The sequence below is a fragment of the Cyprinodon tularosa genome, unplaced genomic scaffold (genome assembly GCF_016077235.1).
Source record: "Cyprinodon tularosa strain WSP-4 unplaced genomic scaffold, ASM1607723v1 ctg349, whole genome shotgun sequence".
Lineage (NCBI taxonomy): Eukaryota > Metazoa > Chordata > Actinopteri > Cyprinodontiformes > Cyprinodontidae > Cyprinodon > Cyprinodon tularosa.
Genome location: NW_024039062.1, coordinates 698,038 through 719,312, shown reverse-complemented (window position 1 = coordinate 719,312; position 21,275 = coordinate 698,038). Strand labels below are relative to the sequence as shown.

The 21,275-nt window shown below is 38.5% G+C and overlaps 2 protein-coding genes across 3 annotated transcripts; one reads left to right on the top strand and one right to left on the bottom strand.

Annotated features, from left to right (window-relative positions):
- Positions 1–2,775: 2,775 nt before the first annotated feature.
- Positions 2,776–6,537, top strand: klf4 (Kruppel-like factor 4). 2 transcript variants are annotated; one of them, XM_038294971.1, is made up of 5 exons: positions 2,776–3,075; positions 3,178–3,286; positions 3,838–4,705; positions 4,928–5,098; positions 5,487–6,537. In XM_038294971.1, exons 1-5 carry the CDS (start codon positions 3,071–3,073, stop codon positions 5,660–5,662), a joined length of 1,329 nt encoding a protein of 442 aa, XP_038150899.1. In that variant the 5' UTR covers positions 2,776–3,070; the 3' UTR covers positions 5,663–6,537. The 2 variants fall into 2 exon arrangements, with proteins under 2 accessions (XP_038150899.1, XP_038150900.1); XM_038294972.1 differs by lacking the exon at positions 2,776–3,075 and adding an exon at positions 3,366–3,524.
- Positions 6,538–7,949: 1,412 nt separating this feature from the next.
- Positions 7,950–21,275, bottom strand: rad23b (RAD23 homolog B, nucleotide excision repair protein). The gene is made up of 10 exons (XM_038294973.1): positions 21,069–21,275; positions 20,405–20,486; positions 17,434–17,513; positions 15,401–15,591; positions 15,270–15,322; positions 14,378–14,505; positions 12,134–12,272; positions 11,885–12,012; positions 8,544–8,717; positions 7,950–8,414 (listed from the first exon to the last, which is right to left on the bottom strand). Exons 1-10 carry the CDS (start codon positions 21,132–21,134, stop codon positions 8,304–8,306), a joined length of 1,152 nt encoding a protein of 383 aa, XP_038150901.1. The 5' UTR covers positions 21,135–21,275; the 3' UTR covers positions 7,950–8,303.

The following is a 21,275-nucleotide window of genomic DNA, read 5'->3' as shown; positions in this document are numbered from 1 at the left end:
GTATTCTCGATTGGCCTAAATTAAGAAATATTTGATGTCAGACAATGAGTAAAGAAGTAGGGGAGCGTCTTGTTGTACAGTGTATGCAAATATCTGATTTGAACTTTACATACGATGTTCATCATCAGATATGTCAAACCACAACTAAGCAGCCCAACAGGATACCTACTTTATTGACAGAGCTCATGTGCCTCTGTATCCTGTCTTTTTCCCACAGGGTTTGTTTGCTAACTGAAGCTCTGAGCATTTGTGCAGTTTCAAACTCTGCGCAAAGAGACGGACAAGACGTTTATGGAGAACATGTCCTGTTGAAACGGCGGCGTGTTTGTTGACATACCTAACAGACGAGATCCTGATGCAGGAGGATCAGTGGCGAATGCTTTGTTTGCTCTCCCAAATTATATCTTCAGGCAGTTGCTGAACTATGCTGGACAGCAGAGTTTATATCAAATGATCTGCAAATTCTGCACGATTTAAAAATGCATTTTCAAACCATAATGCTTGACATTTTAAAGGTTGAATGCTTTTTAATTAAGATTTTTACAACCCTTAAGCACAATTAGTTTTATTGTGTCTTTCCACTGAAGGATATTATTTGTAAAAAACAACAGTATAGATAAAATTGGTATAAATAACTTAATCCTAATGTAAATTTTAGCATATCATACTGTAATAATAAAAAAAAAGACATCTATTATATATCATTTTGCATATAGATAAAGCAGTTCATGATTCAGGGCATTACAATTTTTTTTTAAACTACGTATGATTTAGCCTTTTAAATTGTCAGAATTAATAATATTCTGAGGTATCTGTTATTAAAATGTTTAGGCTTACTTAAGATGTTTCCGAGATCCTGAGCCAATTGTTAGTCTTTCTTTTTAAATGAACTTGCTATTGCTGAAATATTTTAGGAATATATTGTTTCTGAAGTTTGTGGTGGGGCTCCATGGGGTTGGGGCTGGGATCGGTTTGAGGGCCATTTTATCCTGGGGAGGCTCGGGTGGGTTGTCTCTTTCAAATAGTCCCAGGTCTCTGGACCTGTGGTTGAATCTGCTATGGCTTATCATTATCCTTTTAACTTCTTGCCTCACCTCTCTCCTTTTCCTTTTTTTCTTTGCCGTTACAGTTTTTGAGTCCACTAAATTATCCAAAAATAATGTCTAATAAAGTTTTTTGCATAAACAGCTTATCAAGTATAATACATTATAATAATCATATAAAATAGTATTGTGTTATAGTAGTTTGAATAAGAGTAAAAGTCGCAACCCTGCAATTGTAAAAAGTAAACCTGTGGGCTTCTGTGGCTCTATGAAAACAGTTCTGAATGCCACAGTGCCAGACAGCAGATTCAAATTTCAAACAGAAAAAAAACATAATAGTGAAAATGAACTTTGAAAAAGCTGCAAAGTGACTTCACACATAAAAATAATTAAGACTGTAATAGACAAACTGGAGGGTTCCTTTTGACAGACTGCCAATAACACCTACTGTAACTTATCAAAGACACCCCTATAAAAACAATATTTATTAAAAATTGGTCCAAGACAGAAATGTACACAGCAACCAAGGTGCCTCCCTCAGTGGAGACCAGGAGGCAACACCTGTGAAGGGTTTGATTATATCAAACCAGTATGACAGCTACAGCTGTCTGAGAGAGAAAAAAGACACTATATCAGAAATACTTTAATAATCTTAATAATCCCAGAGGGAAATTACTTTTGTTACATGCTCCAGATACAAACATATATATATATATATATATATATATATATATATATATATATATATATATATATATATATATATATATATATATATATATATATATATATATATATATATATATATATATATATATATATATATATATGTATATATATATATACAATAAACTACAGAAGATAATATACATATATACACATATAACTCATATATATATAATTAGTTCATTAATATTCACAACACATGTCATCTCATGGCGATTTACAGTTCACCAGATCATACAGTCAAATTGATTCAAAGTTTTCTATCGAAGGACAATCAGTTGATTGCATCGACTTGTTGACTCGTGTGCAATCCCTCACACTAAGCGTGCTTGTAGCAACAGTGGAGAGGAAAAACTCCCTTTTAACAGGAAGGAACCTGCAGCAGAACCAGGCTCAGTGTGAGACTGGGGTTCAAGGAGACAGAAGCAGAGATACAAAAAGCAACTGTAAAAGGCGGTGCGTGTATATATATATATATATATATATATATATATATATATATATATATATATATATATATATATATATATATATATATATATATATATATATATATATATTTGCGTAATATAATATAACCCTATACATAATATAATATATAGTTTAAACTTCAAACATTTAGTATTATTTCATAATAATTCTAATTATAGTTGGTAATAATTATAAGTGACTCTTTGAATTGTTAATTACCATTGATTTATGTTGGCCCTCCAGGTGTGCCTGCAGGTGACCTGTGTAACCTGTATACCTGATCCCCCTCCTTCATTCTCGGTGTTGCAACTGGAAATATTCTGAACGGCATTTTACAAGAATAAAAGCAGTAAGGATTGGTACCGTTGCTATGAATACAAACAAACCTCGCTGTGCCTCTCACTCTATGTCTTTAGACTGAGGCCTGCCTCCTCCTCCTCCCCCGCCCCCCCTCTCTAATGTTTTTCCTGCGCTGTTGCCTGGGCAACCAGAAGGCGTTTCCCAGTAATAAAGGGATAACACTCTCACGCTGCTTCCTCACTCAGCTCAGACTGCCGCCGGTCCCTGCACGGCAACAGGCGGGAGGGATTTCCCTGCTCGTCGCCTCTCTGTCTTCCCCATTCAAAACAGCCTCCAATCAGTCACAACTAGCAACTTTTTTTTTTCTCCTCTTATTTCCACAGACGCGCCCATCTATCAGCAGTCTGCTCCGAAGCCAAAGTGCGGCGCAGAAACTTTAAAGCATCTCTAACAGGAGGATTTTATTTGATTTTGATCAGAGTGCAGTGAAAGGCAAGAAGAATTAGGACTACGCACACAGATTCCAACTGATGAGGTGAAAGTTTTTCCCATAACATTGCCTGATCATCGGTTGAAGGAGCCTGTAATCCTGCAGTATCGTTTCTGGGGGAATTTACGCTGTTTTCTGTCATTTCAGGCAGCCTCCAAATGACGTCGAGATGGCTTGTGGCACGCTTCTCCCATCTATTTCCACGTTTGCCAGCGGTCCAACTGACAAGAGCAGATCTATAGGAGGTGCCTATTTGGTGAGTATAACCCACTGAAATCCAGATATACTTTTTTTTTTAAATTCTCTATTTAAAGTATGTTTATTTTTTGATGTAGCTCCCATGTTATTACTGCAGGCAAGGCTTGATTCTGCTGGGGCGTGCACCAGTTTATACAGACTACTCGACATTCAAACTAGGAAAGCCCACATGGCTTCTAGCAAATCTCCTAGAAAGAACATTATCATGCATTAAATGCATGAAAAGCTCCTATTAGGTATCTGAACTTGTTTGCTTTTATTATTTATTTTCCTTTTAAATGCTTTCAAAGCCAGTTCTAGTATTTCAGGCAATGCACATTCCATTGATCTTTCCTCCACCTGACTGAGCTGTGTTTCTGAGCTTTATTACCCTCCATTACATTCTTTATTGAATTAAACTTGTCTTTGAGCCTATTTCTTTTTTTTTTTTTTTTTTTTACTTGATTTCGATACATGTGTATTCATCCACAAAGCATGAATAAGTTTCTTTAATTAGTGGTAACTTGATATAAACAAGCTCCTTATCTGGTTTCTGTAACTTATCTCTAGAAATGGAAGGAGGAGTTGTCCCATCTTAAGAGATCCGGTGTGCCAGAGAGAACCAGCTGCTGCGACCCAGACCACCCTACTGCCACCAGCATTGCAAGCACCAGCATGTCCAAGAAGGATACCGAGCCCGATCTTGACTTGGACTATGATTTTATTCTATCCAACTCCATCCTGCAGCAGCAGCAGCAACAACAACAACAACAGCAGGAGGAGGCCATGGGATGCAGCTCTGCTCAGGCCATGTCTTCTTCTCCAGGTTCCTTTACCTCGTCTTACCAGCTACCCTCACCTCAAGACAGCAACGAGCTGCTCTACACCATCCCAGACATCAACGATGTTTCACCCTCAGGAGGTTTCGTGGCAGAACTCATGAGGCCCGATTTGGACCCAGCATACCTCCACCTATCTAGCCTTCATGGCAAGTTTGTAGTCAAGACAACAATGGACATGGGAGAGTACAGCCAAAGCATGAACATTGGCAAGGCGTGCGTGGTTACAGCGGCGGAGTCCGCTCCGACGCGGGTCTCACCGTCCTTCGTGTGCAGCCGGATAAAGCAGGAGAACCCCAGTAACTGCACCATCTCACAGCCCATGGACCTGCATCTGGCAGGGGTGAACTCTCATGGTCGTGCCAGTCAGCAACAGCGTCCCAGCAACTTGGATCTTCATGGGTTTCCAGGCAATGGCAGGCCAATGACGGGCACTAGGTTATCGTCATCTTCTTCCCTTTCTCCAGACAACCCTCTGAGTCGGGAGCACCAGCTGGGACACCCTCTCTCTCAGATCCCTCTACCTCCGCAGGGGTACCACCATGGTACCTCTCAGGGCTTCTCTTCCTACCCTCAGGGGTCCTCCATGCAGTACCAAGGTGATTGGAACGCGACTCTTTACCATGTTGGATACTTTGAACAGTCAGTACAGCTTAGAATTTCTCTATACAATACATTCAATGGTAGTTAAGTGGGGCACTTTCACAGTAGGTTGGTAATACTGACTGCACAAGCGGATGTCTATTACTAAAATGTTAATTCATCCATTGTTTGATATTAAAGTTTCGGAGAGCTTATGTTGACCATTTTTCTCACTTCAGAGGGCCTAATCATCTCCAGCGGGGAGTGTTTGCCTGAGGAGCCAAAGCCCAAACGAGGTCGGCGCTCCTGGCCGAGAAAAAGGGTGGCGACTCACACGTGCGACTACGTCGGCTGTGGGAAAACGTACACTAAGAGCTCCCACCTGAAAGCACACCACCGCACACACACAGGTAGAGCTCTCTTTACTGTTCGTCTTCTTCTGTTGCCTTTTCTATTATGAGGCATGTGTATTGAAGCCTCCTTCATTTATCACAGTCATTTTGTTATCTAGAGCTATTCAGCTTAGAACTTTCATTGTGGATTTTTGAAAAACAGCCGCACCACATCACTTGCATGTTGTTGAACAAACATGTTCATAGAAGGGTGGGGGATGGAGTAGGGGAGTTGCTTGTCAGGTGCAGCAGAACAGGTTGACACTGATCCCTACTCAAATACGAGTGTAAGGCCTTTTACAGAAGAGCTGCAGGACAGGATGGACCTCTTTTCTTGCTGGGCTACTTTCCCCTAAAGGTTGGTGTTAACTGTTCTGTGTGTGATATTTTCTTTCTTTTATTGCAGGGGAGAAGCCATACCACTGCGACTGGGAGGGCTGCGGGTGGAAGTTTGCACGTTCTGATGAGCTCACTCGCCACTACCGGAAACACACGGGTCATCGGCCGTTCCAGTGCCAGAAATGCGACCGAGCCTTTTCCAGGTCGGACCACCTAGCTCTGCACATGAAGAGACACTTATGAGATGAGGACAAAACGACAAAGGCTGAAGGCTCTCTGATACACGTTTGAAGAATCCTGATCAAACACTTTTTGTTACCAAAACTTGCCTTTAAGCTGTCGTCGGGCAACAAGACACGCCGTGGTGTTCATGGCACAAAGAAAAAACATTACTCCTTTAAAAGCGTCTCTCGTGTTGTGCAGGTGATCTGACAAGGCCTCTCAGCCAAGGTTGTAAAACTTTATTAAGGGACCAAAACTGGAATTTGTCTTATTTAACCGACAAAACTTGGTGGACCAGGTGCCAGCGGCTTTTAACTGGAAAATTCAGGGAAACCAGGAGCAACAGACAAAACATCTCCAGAGGCCTTCTAGCAGCGAGCAACATGCCATTGCAGAATCTACTCCTAATACACACTGTTAAAAACAAACTGTATTAACAAACACAAAGATATTTATCGTCCCATTTCACCTGCAAAAGCCATTTATTTTCAGGTACAATTTAATATATACAGAATGTGCTGAGTAACACAGAAGGTTTCTTTAAGGAATAAAAAGGTACCAAAGATGATATAAAGTCAATAAAAAAGGGTGAAGTGAGGGAGGCGGGGGGGCAGTGCCATACAGTTGTGTTTTCTTCCAAAAAGTTTGACTTCAGGTGAACACTTTTAAACAGCGATGGCAATCTACAACGCACTGCAGCTGCAAAGTGCAATAATTTATATGAAACATTCATATTTTTGTATTGAATGAGTAACTCTGAACAAAGATTTTGTTTTTGTTTATAGCCAAAAATATGTAATATAATGTTGAACTTTGTACATTTGTACATAAAAATGTTTTGTTATTGTTTTGTATTTTACACTATAATGAAATAAAATGTATTTGAACTAAGAAAAGCTGGCATGTATACTTGAACAGAAAGCTGTGTTTTCTTGAGGGGAAAATTTAGTTCTTTATATGTTGCAACACTAAGAGGAGCATATGTGAATGGCAGAAGTTGCTCATCACATAGCATATGGTCCCATATCATGATGAAATTGCTGCAGACAGAGTATCACCATTTAGGAATTTTATAAAACACAAATCCCTCCTATAACATCCGGTTTTATGCATTTTTTTCTTCACCTGTCAGAGAAAAGAAAGAAAAAGTAAAATCTAGAGGTGACACCAGGTCTGATAGCCATTCTGTGATGAGACGACGAGTAAGAACTAAACTAAAAAGTGGACAAACTTTCTTATTCCTGCGCTGCTCTTTGCAGAACCAGCTATTTGGAAAAAAAAATAACAATATTAGCACTTGGATGAAAAAAATGTAACTCTGTTTGCCCCTCTAGAGTGTCATTATGACTCAGCGACATTTGTTTTAATTTAGTTCAGCTGTTATGGAGGAATTCAGCTTGTAGCAGGGCTGATTCAACTTAAGTTTTCTTTCAAACTCTTTTAAACATACAGGAACTTTACTAGATATAAATGATTCAAAATGAAAGTACTTAAAACCAGTCTAAGAAATACCCAAAGATTAAGTGTAAATAGCTAAATAATTTAGGAATGCTTTCTCAAAGGCAAATGAGTCTATTCCCTAATGGTTCATATTATTATGATCAGAATAAGCAACTCGAATTCAAAGATTGAGTAGTATAAAATTAATTTGACAAATTTTTGTAGGGATATAGTGGTTTGGAAAAGATAGCATATCTTTGTTTTTAACCCGTTTCCTTTTTTATTTTGTATTTCAATTCATTTTTTATCGTTAAATTATATTTTTCCAAGTATAATGTAAAGAACCTTACGGTTAGCTTGAGCTTAAAGAAAAAATCATATATAAATGAAAGTTTCTTAGAAATATTTTTACCATCTCAGACCACAATAAGGGCAGTCTTTATATTTTGCTGTTCAAATAGCAAACACAGACTAAATCTTAAAAACTGTATTAGTCTCTGAAAATTAATATGCTGCATAAGTTATAAAACCCCAAAAAAACAGGAATTAATTAAATATAAATATACAAGAATTAAACTGTGAAAAAAATTATATTAAAAAAAGTAAAACAGAAATGTTTAATCTTTTTACATTAAACATTAACATATAAATTTGGGGTGAGTTGCAACATTAATGCCAATGTTAAACATAGCCTATTTCGTGGTCCACATCGCCCTCTGCAGGTTTATTCAGGTACATCATCCATATTCTTTGAACCCACTGAACTCAGTTTAAAAGAAGATGAAAATGTGATTTGCTTTTGTAAAAAAAAAAAAAAAGTTTAATGGTGGAAAAATAAGTAATGACAGAAAAACTGTGACACAAGTGCTACTTGTTTGGTTCCAATTTTAATCTTTTTTCAAGGAGCCAATGAATACTGCAATGACCTTTGAGATTTAACCCTTTATATCAGCAAAGAGTTGCTTTTAAGTAATAAAACAAAAGGCACATGGGAAACATCTGATGCAAAAGTCTTGGATTTTAATTATTACTCCATTTTAAGTTGTTAACAACAGCTTGTCCAAGTACAGCAGGCACCAACCGAGGATTATCCAGTGTCATTGTGAAACTTTGATTTGGAACTGGTGAATAAAACACTTTGGAAAAAGGCTTGTTTGCATATATACTGAACACGAGCAAAGAGACAGTGGAGGAAGATGGTGGAAAACAAGAAGTTGCTCCTTCAATCGTCTAGGTTCTGTGATAAAAGGAAGTTGGCAGCCAAGTTCTCGTTCTTATCGCAGGCGAAGTAGGCTTGGATGACAAGTCCTTCTGGAAAACCCAAGGCTTTTAGCTGCATGAAAAGCAAAATATGCTCAATTAGTTTAGAACCATCATGTTGTTCAATTGAGGATCAAGTGGTTGACCATTAAACCGTAAGATATAGCAGAAACTGGTTCCAGATTGCCATGCTCCAGCTCACCCTCTCAATAGCTTCTTTCTCCTGTGGTGTGACCTGGATGTAGCTCGTCTGACCCCCACCAGGTGTACCACCTCCCATTCCTCCAGCTCCTCCACCTCCACCTGCTGCTGGCACTGGGTCTGGATTGGGCTCATTCAGCATCTGAATAAACTGTTCTTGGTGGCTGCTGATCTCCTGTAGCCGTGAACGAGAAACTTAGCTAAAGCTAAGTGTTGCAAAATAAAACGTAGAACTAAGATGCAGCAGTATGGAAGATTTTTATGTGACAAGAAATGACTCAGGGTAGTTCAAACTCTAGTTATCAATTATCTGCATATACAAAGTGAGAGAAACTATGTTTTAGAAGAAGTGCTTCAGTTCCATAAGTTTACAAGACCAAGCATGTTCTATATGCTAGTGATTCCAAAAATTTCTAAAAGTAGAATGGGAGGCAGATCTTTTAGTTATCAGGCTCCTCTCCTGTGGAACCAACAACCTGTTTTAGTCTTTGAGGCAGAAATCCTGTCTATTTTTAAGGGTAGGCTTAAAACTTTCCTTTTTGAGCTTATAGTTAGTGTGGCTCAGGTTATTCTGAGCTATCTTTATACTTATACTGCTAGAGTCTAATTCTGCTGGAGGACATAGGGACCCTTTTCATCATATCTCTATTCTCCCACTCTGAGAAAAAGCAAAAAGAGCATAACATTAGATATTAAACTAATAAATTCTGCAAAGTAGCTTCATCTGATCTATTACTGTTTGGCTGTGACACCATCCTGAAGCGAAATATCTATTCATCCTCTGATGTTGGAGCTGGCTCGGAGCTCGTCTGCCTGGCTGTGTGTTTCCTGGACGGGGCCGCCTGCGGAGCCTGTTGACATTTGCCTTTTGTATCTCTACTTCTTTCTGTATGTCTGCTTGAAGTCGGTCTCGGCTTATTGCCGCTCACACTGAGCCTGGTTCTGCTGGAGGTTTCTTATTATTAAAAGGGTAGTTTCTTTCCTCTCCACCTTCGCTACAAGCATGCTTGGCGTGAGGGATTTCCTTCGAGTCTGAGTTGATGCAATCAACTGATTTTCCTTAGATAGAAAACTTTGAACCAATCTGACTTTATGATCGGATTGAATTGTCTTTGTAAAGTGTCTTGAGATGACACGTGTTGTGAATTGGTGCTAAATAAATAAACTGAACTGAAAATAGAACATACACTGAAATAAATCTCTGAGTACTGACATACAGGTGCTGGTCATAAAATTAGAATATCATGAAAAAGTAGATTGATTTCAGTAATTCCATTTAAAAAGTGAAACTTGTATATTATATTCATACATTACATACAAACTCATATATTTCAGATGTTTATTTTGTTTAATTTTGATGATTACAAATGACAACAAATGAAAATCTCAAATTCATCATATCAGAAAATTAGAATATTGTGAAAAGGTTCAAAATTGATGGCCCCTGGTGCCACACTCTAATCAGCTAATTAACTCAAACCACCTGCAAAAGCCTTTAAATGGTCTTTCAGTCTAGTTCTATAGGCTACACAATCATGGGGAAGACTGCTGACTTGACAGTTGTCCAAAAGACGACCATCGACACCTTGCACAAGGAGGGCAAGACACAAAAGGTCATCGCTAAAGAGGCTGGCTGTTCACAGAGCTCAGTGTCCAAGCACATTAATAGAGGGGCAAAGGGAAGGAAAAGATGTGGTCGAAAAAAGTGTACAAGCAAGAGAGATAACCGCACCCTGGAGAGGATTGTGAAACAAAACCCATTCAAAAATGTGGGGGAGATTCACAAAGAGTGGACTGCAGCTGGAGTGAGTGCTTCAAGAACCACCACACACAGACGTATGAAAGACATGGGTTTCTGCTGTCGCATTCCTTGTGTCAAGCCACTCTTGAACCACAGACAGCGTCAGAAGCGTCTTGCCTGGGCTAAAGAGAAACAGGACTGGACTGCTGGTGAGTGGTCCAAAGTCATGTTCTCTGATGAAAGTAAATTTTGCATTTCCTTTGGAAATCAAGGTCCCAGAGTCTGGAGGAAAAGAAGAGAGGCACTTCATCCACGTTGCTTGAAGTCCAGTGTAAAGTTTCCACAGTCAGTGATGGTTTGGGGTGCCATGTCATCTGCTGGTGTTGGTCCATTGTGTTTTCTGAGGTCCAGGGTCAACGCAGCCACATACCAGGAAGTTTTAGAGCACTTCATGCTTCCTGCAGCTGACCAACTTTTTGGAGATGCAGATTTCATTTTCCAACAGGACTTGGCACCTGCACACAGTGCCAAAGCTACCAGTACCTGGTTGAAGGACCATGGTATCCCTGTTCTTAATTGGCCAGCAAACTCTCCTGACCTTAACCCCATAGAAAATCTATGGGGTATTGTGAAGAAGAAGATGCAATACACCAGACCCAACAATTCAGAAGAGCTAAAAGCCACTATTAGAGCAACCTGGGCTATCATAACACCTGAGCAGTGCCACAGACTGATCGACTCCATGCCACGCCGCATTGCTGCAGTAATACAGGCCAAAGGAGGCCCAACTAAATACTGAGTGCTGTACATGCTCATACTTTTCATGTTCATACTTTTCAGTTGGCCAACATTTCTATAAATCCTTTGTTTTTATTGGTCTTCAGTAATATTCTAATTTTCTGATATGATGAATTTGAGATTTTCATTTGTTGTCATTTGTAATCATCAAAATTAAACAAAATAAACATCTGAAATATATGAGTTTGTATGTAATGTATGAATATAATATACAAGTTTCACTTTTTAAATGGAATTACTGAAATCAATCTACTTTTTCATGATATTCTAATTTTATGACCAGCACCTGTACATGTTCTTTGGTATTTGATTTGTCTTCAACTCTTAAGCATTAACTGCATGCTTTACATTTTAACATTACAATTTTAAATTCTGATATTTTTCATTAAATATAGCCTAAAAAATAATTGTCATACCTGTGCACTAAACAGGTCTGGTATTTCTGGAGTACAAACAGAAGCTGCATAACACTGATTGCAGGCTTACAGCCTGTAAATGGGGAGTAAAGTTGGTTAAAATAAATTAATGTAATATTAATCAGATTTTATTTGTAAAAAACAATAATTTCTGACAGCTTTGTGTTAGTGTATTACATAACATCCTGTCCAAATAAAATTAAATTAATGAGTCATTTAAAAGGTTCCTTAGTGCATGGCTGCCTTTTGATGGCAATGCACTATTATTTAATGCTAGAATAGTGAATTTATTACAAGTAAAGTGGCCTTTTGTTGAAACTGGCCTCTAAAAATAAAGATGTTTTTCTTAAGGAACTTCATTATATTTTTGTTGTGGCCCTTCCTCACCTGCAGCAGCTCTGGGTTCTCCCTGCCGATCTCCTGCAGCAACGTTGGAAGAAGAGCAGGATTCTGCTGAATCAGCTGTCGCATCACCTGGAACTGTGGCTGACTTCTCAGGAAGCTCAAGGGATTGGCTGGAAGTACAGGTTAAAACTATGAGCAGCAGGAAAGAAGAACACTGACAAACGATGCCAAATTAAATGTCTAATTTAGGGCAACTTTAGTTGTTTTTGGGAATCAGGGCGTTTCATTTACCCCCTGCTGCAGGACTTGGTGACGATCCAGTGTTGGCAGGAGCGCTAACACCTCCAGAGGGAGCGGCTGGAGCTCCACTTGATGGAGGCGCCACGGTGTCAGGGCCTGCAGCTGGACCTTGATCTCTGGTTGGCATTCCCTGTACGAGGAGGCAGGACTTACGCTGGTTAGTAAATCAACAGGAGGGACAATTTTAGATGCAGTTAAAAAACTTATTTAAAATAAAATCAAATAGACTTTTTGAAATCATTCTTTTGAATCATTTACTTTACTTTTTAAAATATTTTCCAACAAGATTTTTAGGTATTCATTAAAGGGAAGATCAACATAAAGAGTTTCTAAACTTATTCTGCCCACATCTAATATTTGAAAAAAATATCTAAAAAAATGTTAAATTGAATTTAAAAGAAATAAACTGATAGACTGACTGAAATTGATATAATATTGATAAAAAGATCACTATTCGAACTCACTAGTCTTGTACAAGATGGAGCTGTTTTTAACCCCACAGGGACAGAGCTAGTAATGTCGATAGCGCAATTTACTCGGTTTTGGCTAAATTCCAGCAATTTCTCATTTCAAAAAAGGAGCAAAGAGAAGCACTTTGTTCATTTGTAGATGGGATACGATGTCTGTTCTTCTGACAGGATTTGGAAAAAGTTTGATTTATCAGCTTACTCTACTAGTTGTGAAAACAGCTGCAGATAAATCACACTGCTACGATTGGCTGAAGGCATATTATGGAAGGCAGGTATCAGTTGGCACGTCACCCAATCAGCTCAAAGTATTCTACTAAATGTCCCTCCTTTTCACAGACTGACTGAACGGCAGCCATCCCAGGCTGACAGTCTGACCAATCCCAGTGTGCTGCCAATTTCTTTCTGCGCCGATTCTGTGAGCTGAAATTTCTTATTTCCCCATTTTCATGATAAAAATGACACAATAAAAAGATTTTTTTTTTTTTATTTAATAAAACTTTAAAATGAAAAGCAAATGAAGGGAATGATGATGTATAAGCTTCCCAGATGGCTGCTGAACACATTAATAAATGGGCGAACCAATTAGGGCTGGAACAACTAATCATTAAATGACTGTTTAAATAATCATCAAGTAATTAAGTAATTGATTGTTAACTGTAGTATACTTAATCTAACAGATGCCATTAGTTGACAAAGTGACCCCCTTATAACAGTAATTATGAGATAAAAAAAAAAAACAACAAAAAAAAAACATAATTTTCACTGAAGATGAAAAATCTTTTTGGTCCATAAATAAGTTATGACCAAAAGTTTAAGGTTCACCTGGTTTAAATTCTGTATAAAATCTTCTTTCAGGCACCTTTTGCTATGCAACTATTGATCTAAAAAATAACAACTTATTTTTTATTTTTTTTTACGGCATTAGTGGCTTGTTTTTTAACAGTAGGCTGACAGGAAGAGGGTATGAGAGAGGGGAGAGACATGCAGCAAAAAACCACAGGTTGGATTCGAAACGGGTCGGCCGTGATGAGGACTAAGGCCCCCGTGCATGGGTTGTGTGCGCTGACCACTGCCCCACCGAAGTATGGTCAACTTATCGATTAGATTGCAGCCCGCATGCATGCATCTGCCAATGATAATACGATAAAAAAACACTAAAAGCAGCCAGATTTATTATCAATCTACTTCTATAAATAATGATCATTAACTTTAAATTCAATAAACTCACTATGTTAAAGAAAGGTGCCACACAGATGGTTTGAGATCAAAAGCAGGATTTAAAAAAAAAAATCTGCAGCAGATTGTAATTATAAGGTTTGTAGGCAGCATTAAAGACGTCCATATAAACAGGTTATAAAAAAGAAAAAAAAAGAAAAAGTATTTTCTTGCTCTAAAAGCTGCATTGACAAAATTACATCATTTTGTCCCTGCAGCCCAGTCTTGGAGGTTCTTACTGCTAGTTTTAGAAAACATCTGGTAAGAGAACTTTTGTCTCTCAATAATTATGTTGTACAAATGGTCAGGATTTCTTCTGGCATTGATAAACAGAAAAATGGAGACGCTTTTCCCCTTTAGTTTTATGATCAAACGTTTTTTCAGGTACAGCAACCCACACTGTTATGTAATAAACAGTTAAAGGATAATCCGGGGAAAATATCAATATTTGTATGAAACATCTTCTAAGTAATATAAAGCACCCCACCCCACTTTTAACACCCCAGGTAATTTCCTCCCAAAGCAGATCTAGTTCAGCCACTCCTCATACCGAGAGCAGGTATTCCATAGCTCTGTCTGGGTTGTTGAAGCTCACTCTCAGAGCGGCCACCACTTCTTCCCTCCCATAACCCAGCAGCATCATCTCGTTCACCATGGCATCATACGACGAACCCGTCACTGAAGGAATAAGAACACAGACTCCAATAAAACAGTTAATCTTTAACAGTCGTAATACCGTCTCATTACTTGGTCTTTATGCAAAATTTAGGAAAGTTAACAAACAAAACAAGAAGAAACACATTTTTATTTACAACATATATAAAGTCATTCCGAATAAAGAGACTTAAAAAAAAAAAAAGACTGTTTTATAGAAACCAGTATGCAGCACACAGCAGCAGTTCTTAAGAGCAGCGCTCAGCCTTTTAAAATATTTGCGAAGTAAAGTACAAGACCAGTGGTGAAAAATACTTTAAATCCGAAAGAGCATCTGGTTAAGAGTAAGATTTTTCACAAGGACGAAGAGTGCACAATTCCCAGCAGCCTCAGATCCAAGGCTACACCTCCTGGATTCTGCACCGCTAACTGCTCATCATCTGCAGCAACATGAAGCAACATCATCTGCTTCAAGTAAATAAGCCTCTTTTTAGATGATGTTTGCATGTCAGCGAAAACAGATACTATTTAGTAAAGACATAGATTCCCAGATACCAGGCAGCAGTAGCAGTAGAAATGTGAACACTGCCAATCCGTAAGTAAGAGACATTGTGAGGAGTTGGAAATATTTAGCTTTGTGAAAACCTATCTGCAAAGAGTACACCTCGAGTTCATGCACATGTGCAAGTATGTAGGGGTCCTCAGGACATGTAGACATAAATTCATTATTAAATATTATATATTAATTATTATTAGAACAGCAAGGATCATTACAGATGCAGACTTACCGAGTGTTGAAACGGCTTCATTGATTAAGTTTGAGCTTGAAGTCTCAGAGCTCCTACAAAAGCAAAGAAAATCAAAGTGTCATGTAATTTCTCTACAACATCAGGCAGTTGAGTGCCTGACCAATCCTTACTCTCTAGTGCCACTGGTTGTGGAGGATGGCTCAGTTGTCGGAGCTGGTTTCTCCTCTGCTTTGGCCTCAGGCTTGTTTTCAGAGGACACCGGCTCTGCCGGTTTGTCTGAACTGGACGAAGCTGCAGGAGCTGTGGTGCTGGGAGCAGAAGTAGTCGATGAGGTTGGCGTGGTGGTCGGCGCAGTTTTGGGCTGGGGGGAAAAAAGAAAAAAAAAAGTTTCAGGCTGTAAAATATCCCAGTCAAACACAAGATTGTTTATACAATCCAACCTATAACTTAAAGTATTATTTCACATCATTATACTGCTTCTAAATGACCCTAAGAAGGTATCTGAAAAAGTCATCACACACTCAAAACTGTTCTCCTCAGGTGGATTCCCAGTATTATACAGGTGCTGGTCATAAAATTAGAATATCATGAAAAAGTAGATTGATTTCAGTAATTCCATTTAAAAAGTGAAACTTGTATATTATATTCATACATTACATACAAACTCATATATTTCAGATGTATATTTTGTTTAATTTTGATGATTACAAATGACAACAAATGAAAATCTCAAATTCATCATATCAGAAAATTAGAATATTACTGAAGACCAATAAAAACAAAGGATTTATAGAAATGTTGGCCAACTGAAAAGTATGAACATGTACAGCACTCAGTATTTAGTTGGGCCTCCTTTGGCCTGTATTACTGCAGCAATGCGGCGTGGCATGGAGTCGATCAGTCTGTGGCACTGCTCAGGTGTTATGATAGCCCAGGTTGCTCTAATAGTGGCTTTTAGCTCTTCTGAATTGTTGGGTCTGGTGTATTGCATCTTCTTCTTCACAATACCCCATAGATTTTCTATGGGGTTAAGGTCAGGAGAGTTTGCTGGCCAATTAAGAACAGGGATACCATGGTCCTTCAACCAGGTACTGGTAGCTTTGGCACTGTGTGCAGGTGCCAAGTCCTGTTGGAAAATGAAATCTGCATCTCCAAAAAGTTGGTCAGCTGCAGGAAGCATGAAGTGCTCTAAAACTTCCTGGTATGTGGCTGCGTTGACCCTGGACCTCAGAAAACACAATGGACCAACACCAGCAGATGACATGGCACCCCAAACCATCACTGACTGTGGAAACTTTACACTGGACTTCAAGCAACGTGGATGAAGTGCCTCTCTTCTTTTCCTCCAGACTCTGGGACCTTGATTTCCAAAGGAAATGCAAAATTTACTTTCATCAGAGAACATGACTTTGGACCACTCACCAGCAGTCCAGTCCTGTTTCTCTTTAGACGCTTCTGACGCTGTCTGTGGTTCAAGAGTGGCTTGACACAAGGAATGCGACAGCAGAAACCCATGTCTTTCATACGTCTGTGTGTGGTGGTTCTTGAAGCACTCACTCCAGCTGCAGTCCACTCTTTGTGAATCTCCCCCACATTTTTGAATGGGTTTTGTTTCACAATCCTCTCCAGGGTGCGGTTATCTCTCTTGCTTGTACACTTTTTTCGACCACATCTTTTCCTTCCCTTCGCCTCTCTATTAATGTGCTTGGACACTGAGCTCTGTGAACAGCCAGCCTCTTTAGCGATGACCTTTTGTGTCTTGCCCTCCTTGTGCAAGGTGTCGATGGTCGTCTTTTGGACAACTGTCAAGTCAGCAGTCTTCCCCATGATTGTGTAGCCTATAGAACTAGACTGAAAGACCATTTAAAGGCTTTTGCAGGTGGTTTGAGTTAATTAGCTGATTAGAGTGTGGCACCAGGGGCCATCAATTTTGAACCTTTTCACAATATTCTAATTTTCTGATATGATGAATTTGAGATTTTCATTTGTTGTCATTTGTAATCATCAAAATTAAACAAAATAAACATCTGAAATATATGAGTTTGTATGTAATGTATGAATATAATATACAAGTTTCACTTTTTAAATGGAATTACTGAAATCAATCTACTTTTTCATGATATTCTAATTTTATGACCAGCACCTGTATAATACAGGAATCTACCTGAAGGATTAAAAAGATAAAACACTGTAAATCCCAAACCTTTGTCACCATGACCACCACAAAGTTCTTCTCATCAATGTTGTACTCTTTAAGAGCCGTGTCATCGCTTAAGATTTTACCTGTTTCACAAAAAAAAAAAGAAACTCATTACTTTTTTATTGAAAAAAAAAAAGAAACAGCAAACTACTTTATTATTGACTAAACTTTTTCTGCATTAACTATCAACAATGTGTATAAATAATATCTAGGGATCCAAATTTTAAAATGTACATATAATTATAAAATGCAACAGATATTTTTTTTTAGAAAATGTGTAAAAATATTTGAAAATATGAATCATTTACTTCAAGCAGCTTACTTAAAACTGATTAACATATAACCTAAAGCTAATAAGCTATAGTTCTCCCAAGCAGTGGGGTTAGACCTCTTTCCACTAAATCACTCAGCTCATAATACATTAATTTTATAAACACACATTAACTGGTACCTCTAGTTATGATGTGGGAAAAACCTTAATATAGGTACTGAGATAAAAGATGGACTTTATCCTGCATGCGATCCTTCTTTATGAAAAAAGACAGCATGCAGTGAAGTACTTCTTGCTGTTGCAGCATACAGAGGAAGCCATCTTTGTCCAGTTTTTCTAGATCAGTGGCTCTCAACCTTTTTGAGTCACGACCCCCAATTTTAACATAACCCCCCATGCCCGATTATTATAATAATATGTTACATTAACATAATCAGACAAGCCTTAACTCACTTCAGCTATTAGTCTCTTTATCTTTTTGGGGATTTTTTTGAAAAACATGAAGCAGCATCAAGAGGCTAAGCTTCCAAACAGACCGGCAATGTTGCAACATCCGATTGTTTTTCTGTTAAAATGTGAACTAATAAGGTCAACTTTTAAGTCTTTATAATAAAATGATAACAGCATGTGCTAAAATTTAATATAACACACTGGAAAATATCTCATCCTTAATTTCAAACGTATATGCTTCCAAGAGCTTAAAAATGACAAAAGGCAAGAAATGACAAGTACAGTAGATATCACTCAACTCTAAGGAGTTGTGATCTGTATTTGTTTTCCATGTATGTCAGCGAGAATACGTCTTCTGGAACAGATATTTGGATGCAAAATGGAAAAAAGTACATCAGCTGCAGCTTTTAACATTGCTGCTAGTGACAACCACAACTCATCCTGTGTTGATGCGGAGAAAGCAATCAGTAATGTGCGATCAGAGGAGAGATGGAGTGGGCCGTCCTGCAGTCCGGATGTCAGATGATGCGCGGTGAAGGAGATGAAAGGCTGGAGTATCCAACCGTACTTTTTCTGGCGTGCATTATTCAGGAAATGTTTACTGAAACTTTCAAGCAGGCTCCTGAGGTGAGAGGCAATAATGTCTTTCATAGTTTGAATGTTTCTTTCATAACTCTCAATAAAGTGTTCAAGCTGCAAGAACATTTCCACCCTTCCCCATCCACTCGCACAACCCACTGCTCCTGCTTTCTCTAAATCCTGCGACCTTATCAGAAAGAATACGGACATCTGTGTTTGAGCCTTGTAGGGACAAGTTTAAGCTGTTTAGTTTGTTAAAAATGCTGGCTAAATATGCTAGGCTCACAAACAACTTTGGATCTATTCAATAAGGGGAGAATTACAGTCTGATAACAATATGCAGACCTCCTAACGTAGTTCCAAGAGCCTCTTTGCCATGAGAAAGAGAATTGTTTCGCGGTCTGATCCCATTTCATGACAGAGTGTGGCAGTAAGTCTGCTTTGAAGTGGCCAGGATTTAATCAAATGAAAAATCTTAACAGATGTTAGAAGAACATCACAAAGCTCTGGTTTGAGACACCTTCCAGCAGGTCCTTCCCTATCGATGCAGTGCAGAAATTGAGCAGACCCTCAAAGCTGTTTCTAACCCCTACATATCTCCAGCTCCATCTGTGCACACAGGTGCACACAGCGTACCCCCACTCCACCACCATGATGCTTCACTGACCAGAATCTGACATGCACAGATAAGAATCTCAAACTCATTGATACAAGGAATTTGGAACAAAAGATGAAGCAGTAAACCTATCTATTTTAGAAAATATGTAATTTAATATAGATTTAACAACCCTTACTTTTATCATTTTTAAGTAGCCAAATACTAATACTGAGGTCTGATTTCTATCACTGTCTGCAAACGCTTTTTGCAGCCGCCGACGGCAGATAGGAGAGAGAGAGAGAGAGAGAGAGAGAGAGAGAGAGAGAGAGAGAGATGGGAGAAGCCCAGTTAAAGCCAACAGTAGCTAGTTTTGAGTAATAAAAAGCCTGTGTGATACCAACGACTCGCTGTCCTTCTAATGCCCGGTTGGAAGCTTTTCTTTATTTACTTTTTTCCAAAATGATTTGGCGTCTCATGAACCCAGTTTGGGTTGCAACCCCAAGATTGAGAATGGCTGCTCTAATTTATACAGAGTGCTGGGTCATATGCTAAACTTTTTTCATCTTCACAGTGAAATCTATATATAAATATGTGGACTGACTTTGTGTCTGGTGAACATTTCTGTTACTTTTACCCCGTTTTAGCCCATTAGTCTGCAGAATAAAAAACACAGGATTGAAGGAGGAAGTGAGAAGACAAGGGCGGGGAGTAGAAATAAAGACATGAAGGAAAGTAGGCAAGGATCAAAGAAGCATGAAAGGAAGAAAAGGTGTTAAATAAAAGAAAATAGTAGTTAAAAGGGAGAGGAGAAGGAAAGATGAAAAAGTTAAAGTATGGAAGGTTGAAACTGGTCAAGAAGGAGGAAGAGAGGTCAATCAACAGGAAGAAATACCCAATATTTTCCAAACTTGGAAAATCCAAGTCAATACTTTGGAAGTGCAAATAGATCCTGCTTTTATCGTGAGATTATAATAGAGCAATCAAAGATGAAATTATTTTCAGATATGTTTACACATTTCCAACAAAGGTTCTAATAAATCTGGACGGTAATGCTTGTAGAAAACCATAAATCATACCAGCATAGATCAGTTTCTGTCCTGCAACAGAAAAGTTGTCTTTCCCCTTCTCCTGTTCAATCCTCTCTTTTAACGTTTTCACCTGTGGAAAATAAAATAACATGATGTTTAGTTTGTTGGACCAGTCTTCAGACCTTAATGCACCAGTTTAATTGCTACCATAGGTTTTCCACCAACGGCTCACACAAACATGGTTCAAAAGAACTACTAAGTAAAACCAACTACAGAAACAGAAGCTTTCTTCAACGTTCCCACCAGAAACTGACGCTTAAATTCATTCTAACAGGATAATTTAAGATATAACTACAGCATCTTCTTTAGTAGATTACAATGAAATTTTGCCCCGTTCATAAAAACATTAGTTACATAAGGTTACCGAAAGTAAAAGTTAGTAGATCTATAACCAGGCGGGCTGCGGCTAATTAGTGATAACACAAGTCACTTTTTCTCAATATAAACAAGTCAGTTATATTACTAGTTATTAAAACGATCGATAAATGATCCATATCATTAGCAAGACGGGTAATGAGTATGTAATGAAATATTATTTAATGAATTTCCGCAAACCTGTCCGTATTTTAGTCTATTATCGAACATTCCAAAACTGTTCTCTGTTCCAGGACATACCCGACTCCACCCCCTCTACTCATATTTTATCTCTCACCGTCTCCTCCTCATCGATGTCAATTTTAAAGGTCTGTTGCTGTAAAGTCTTCAAAGTTATCAGCATGTTGTCGGCTGAGCTTAACCCACTGGACAGTTTAAACCAATTGAATCTAAGTTGAAAGACTAGTCGCTGCTATTTTCGTTGGCTCATCACAAACTGTCAGCCGCCATGACTATTCGGTTTTCTTCTTCGTGTGTTATTCAT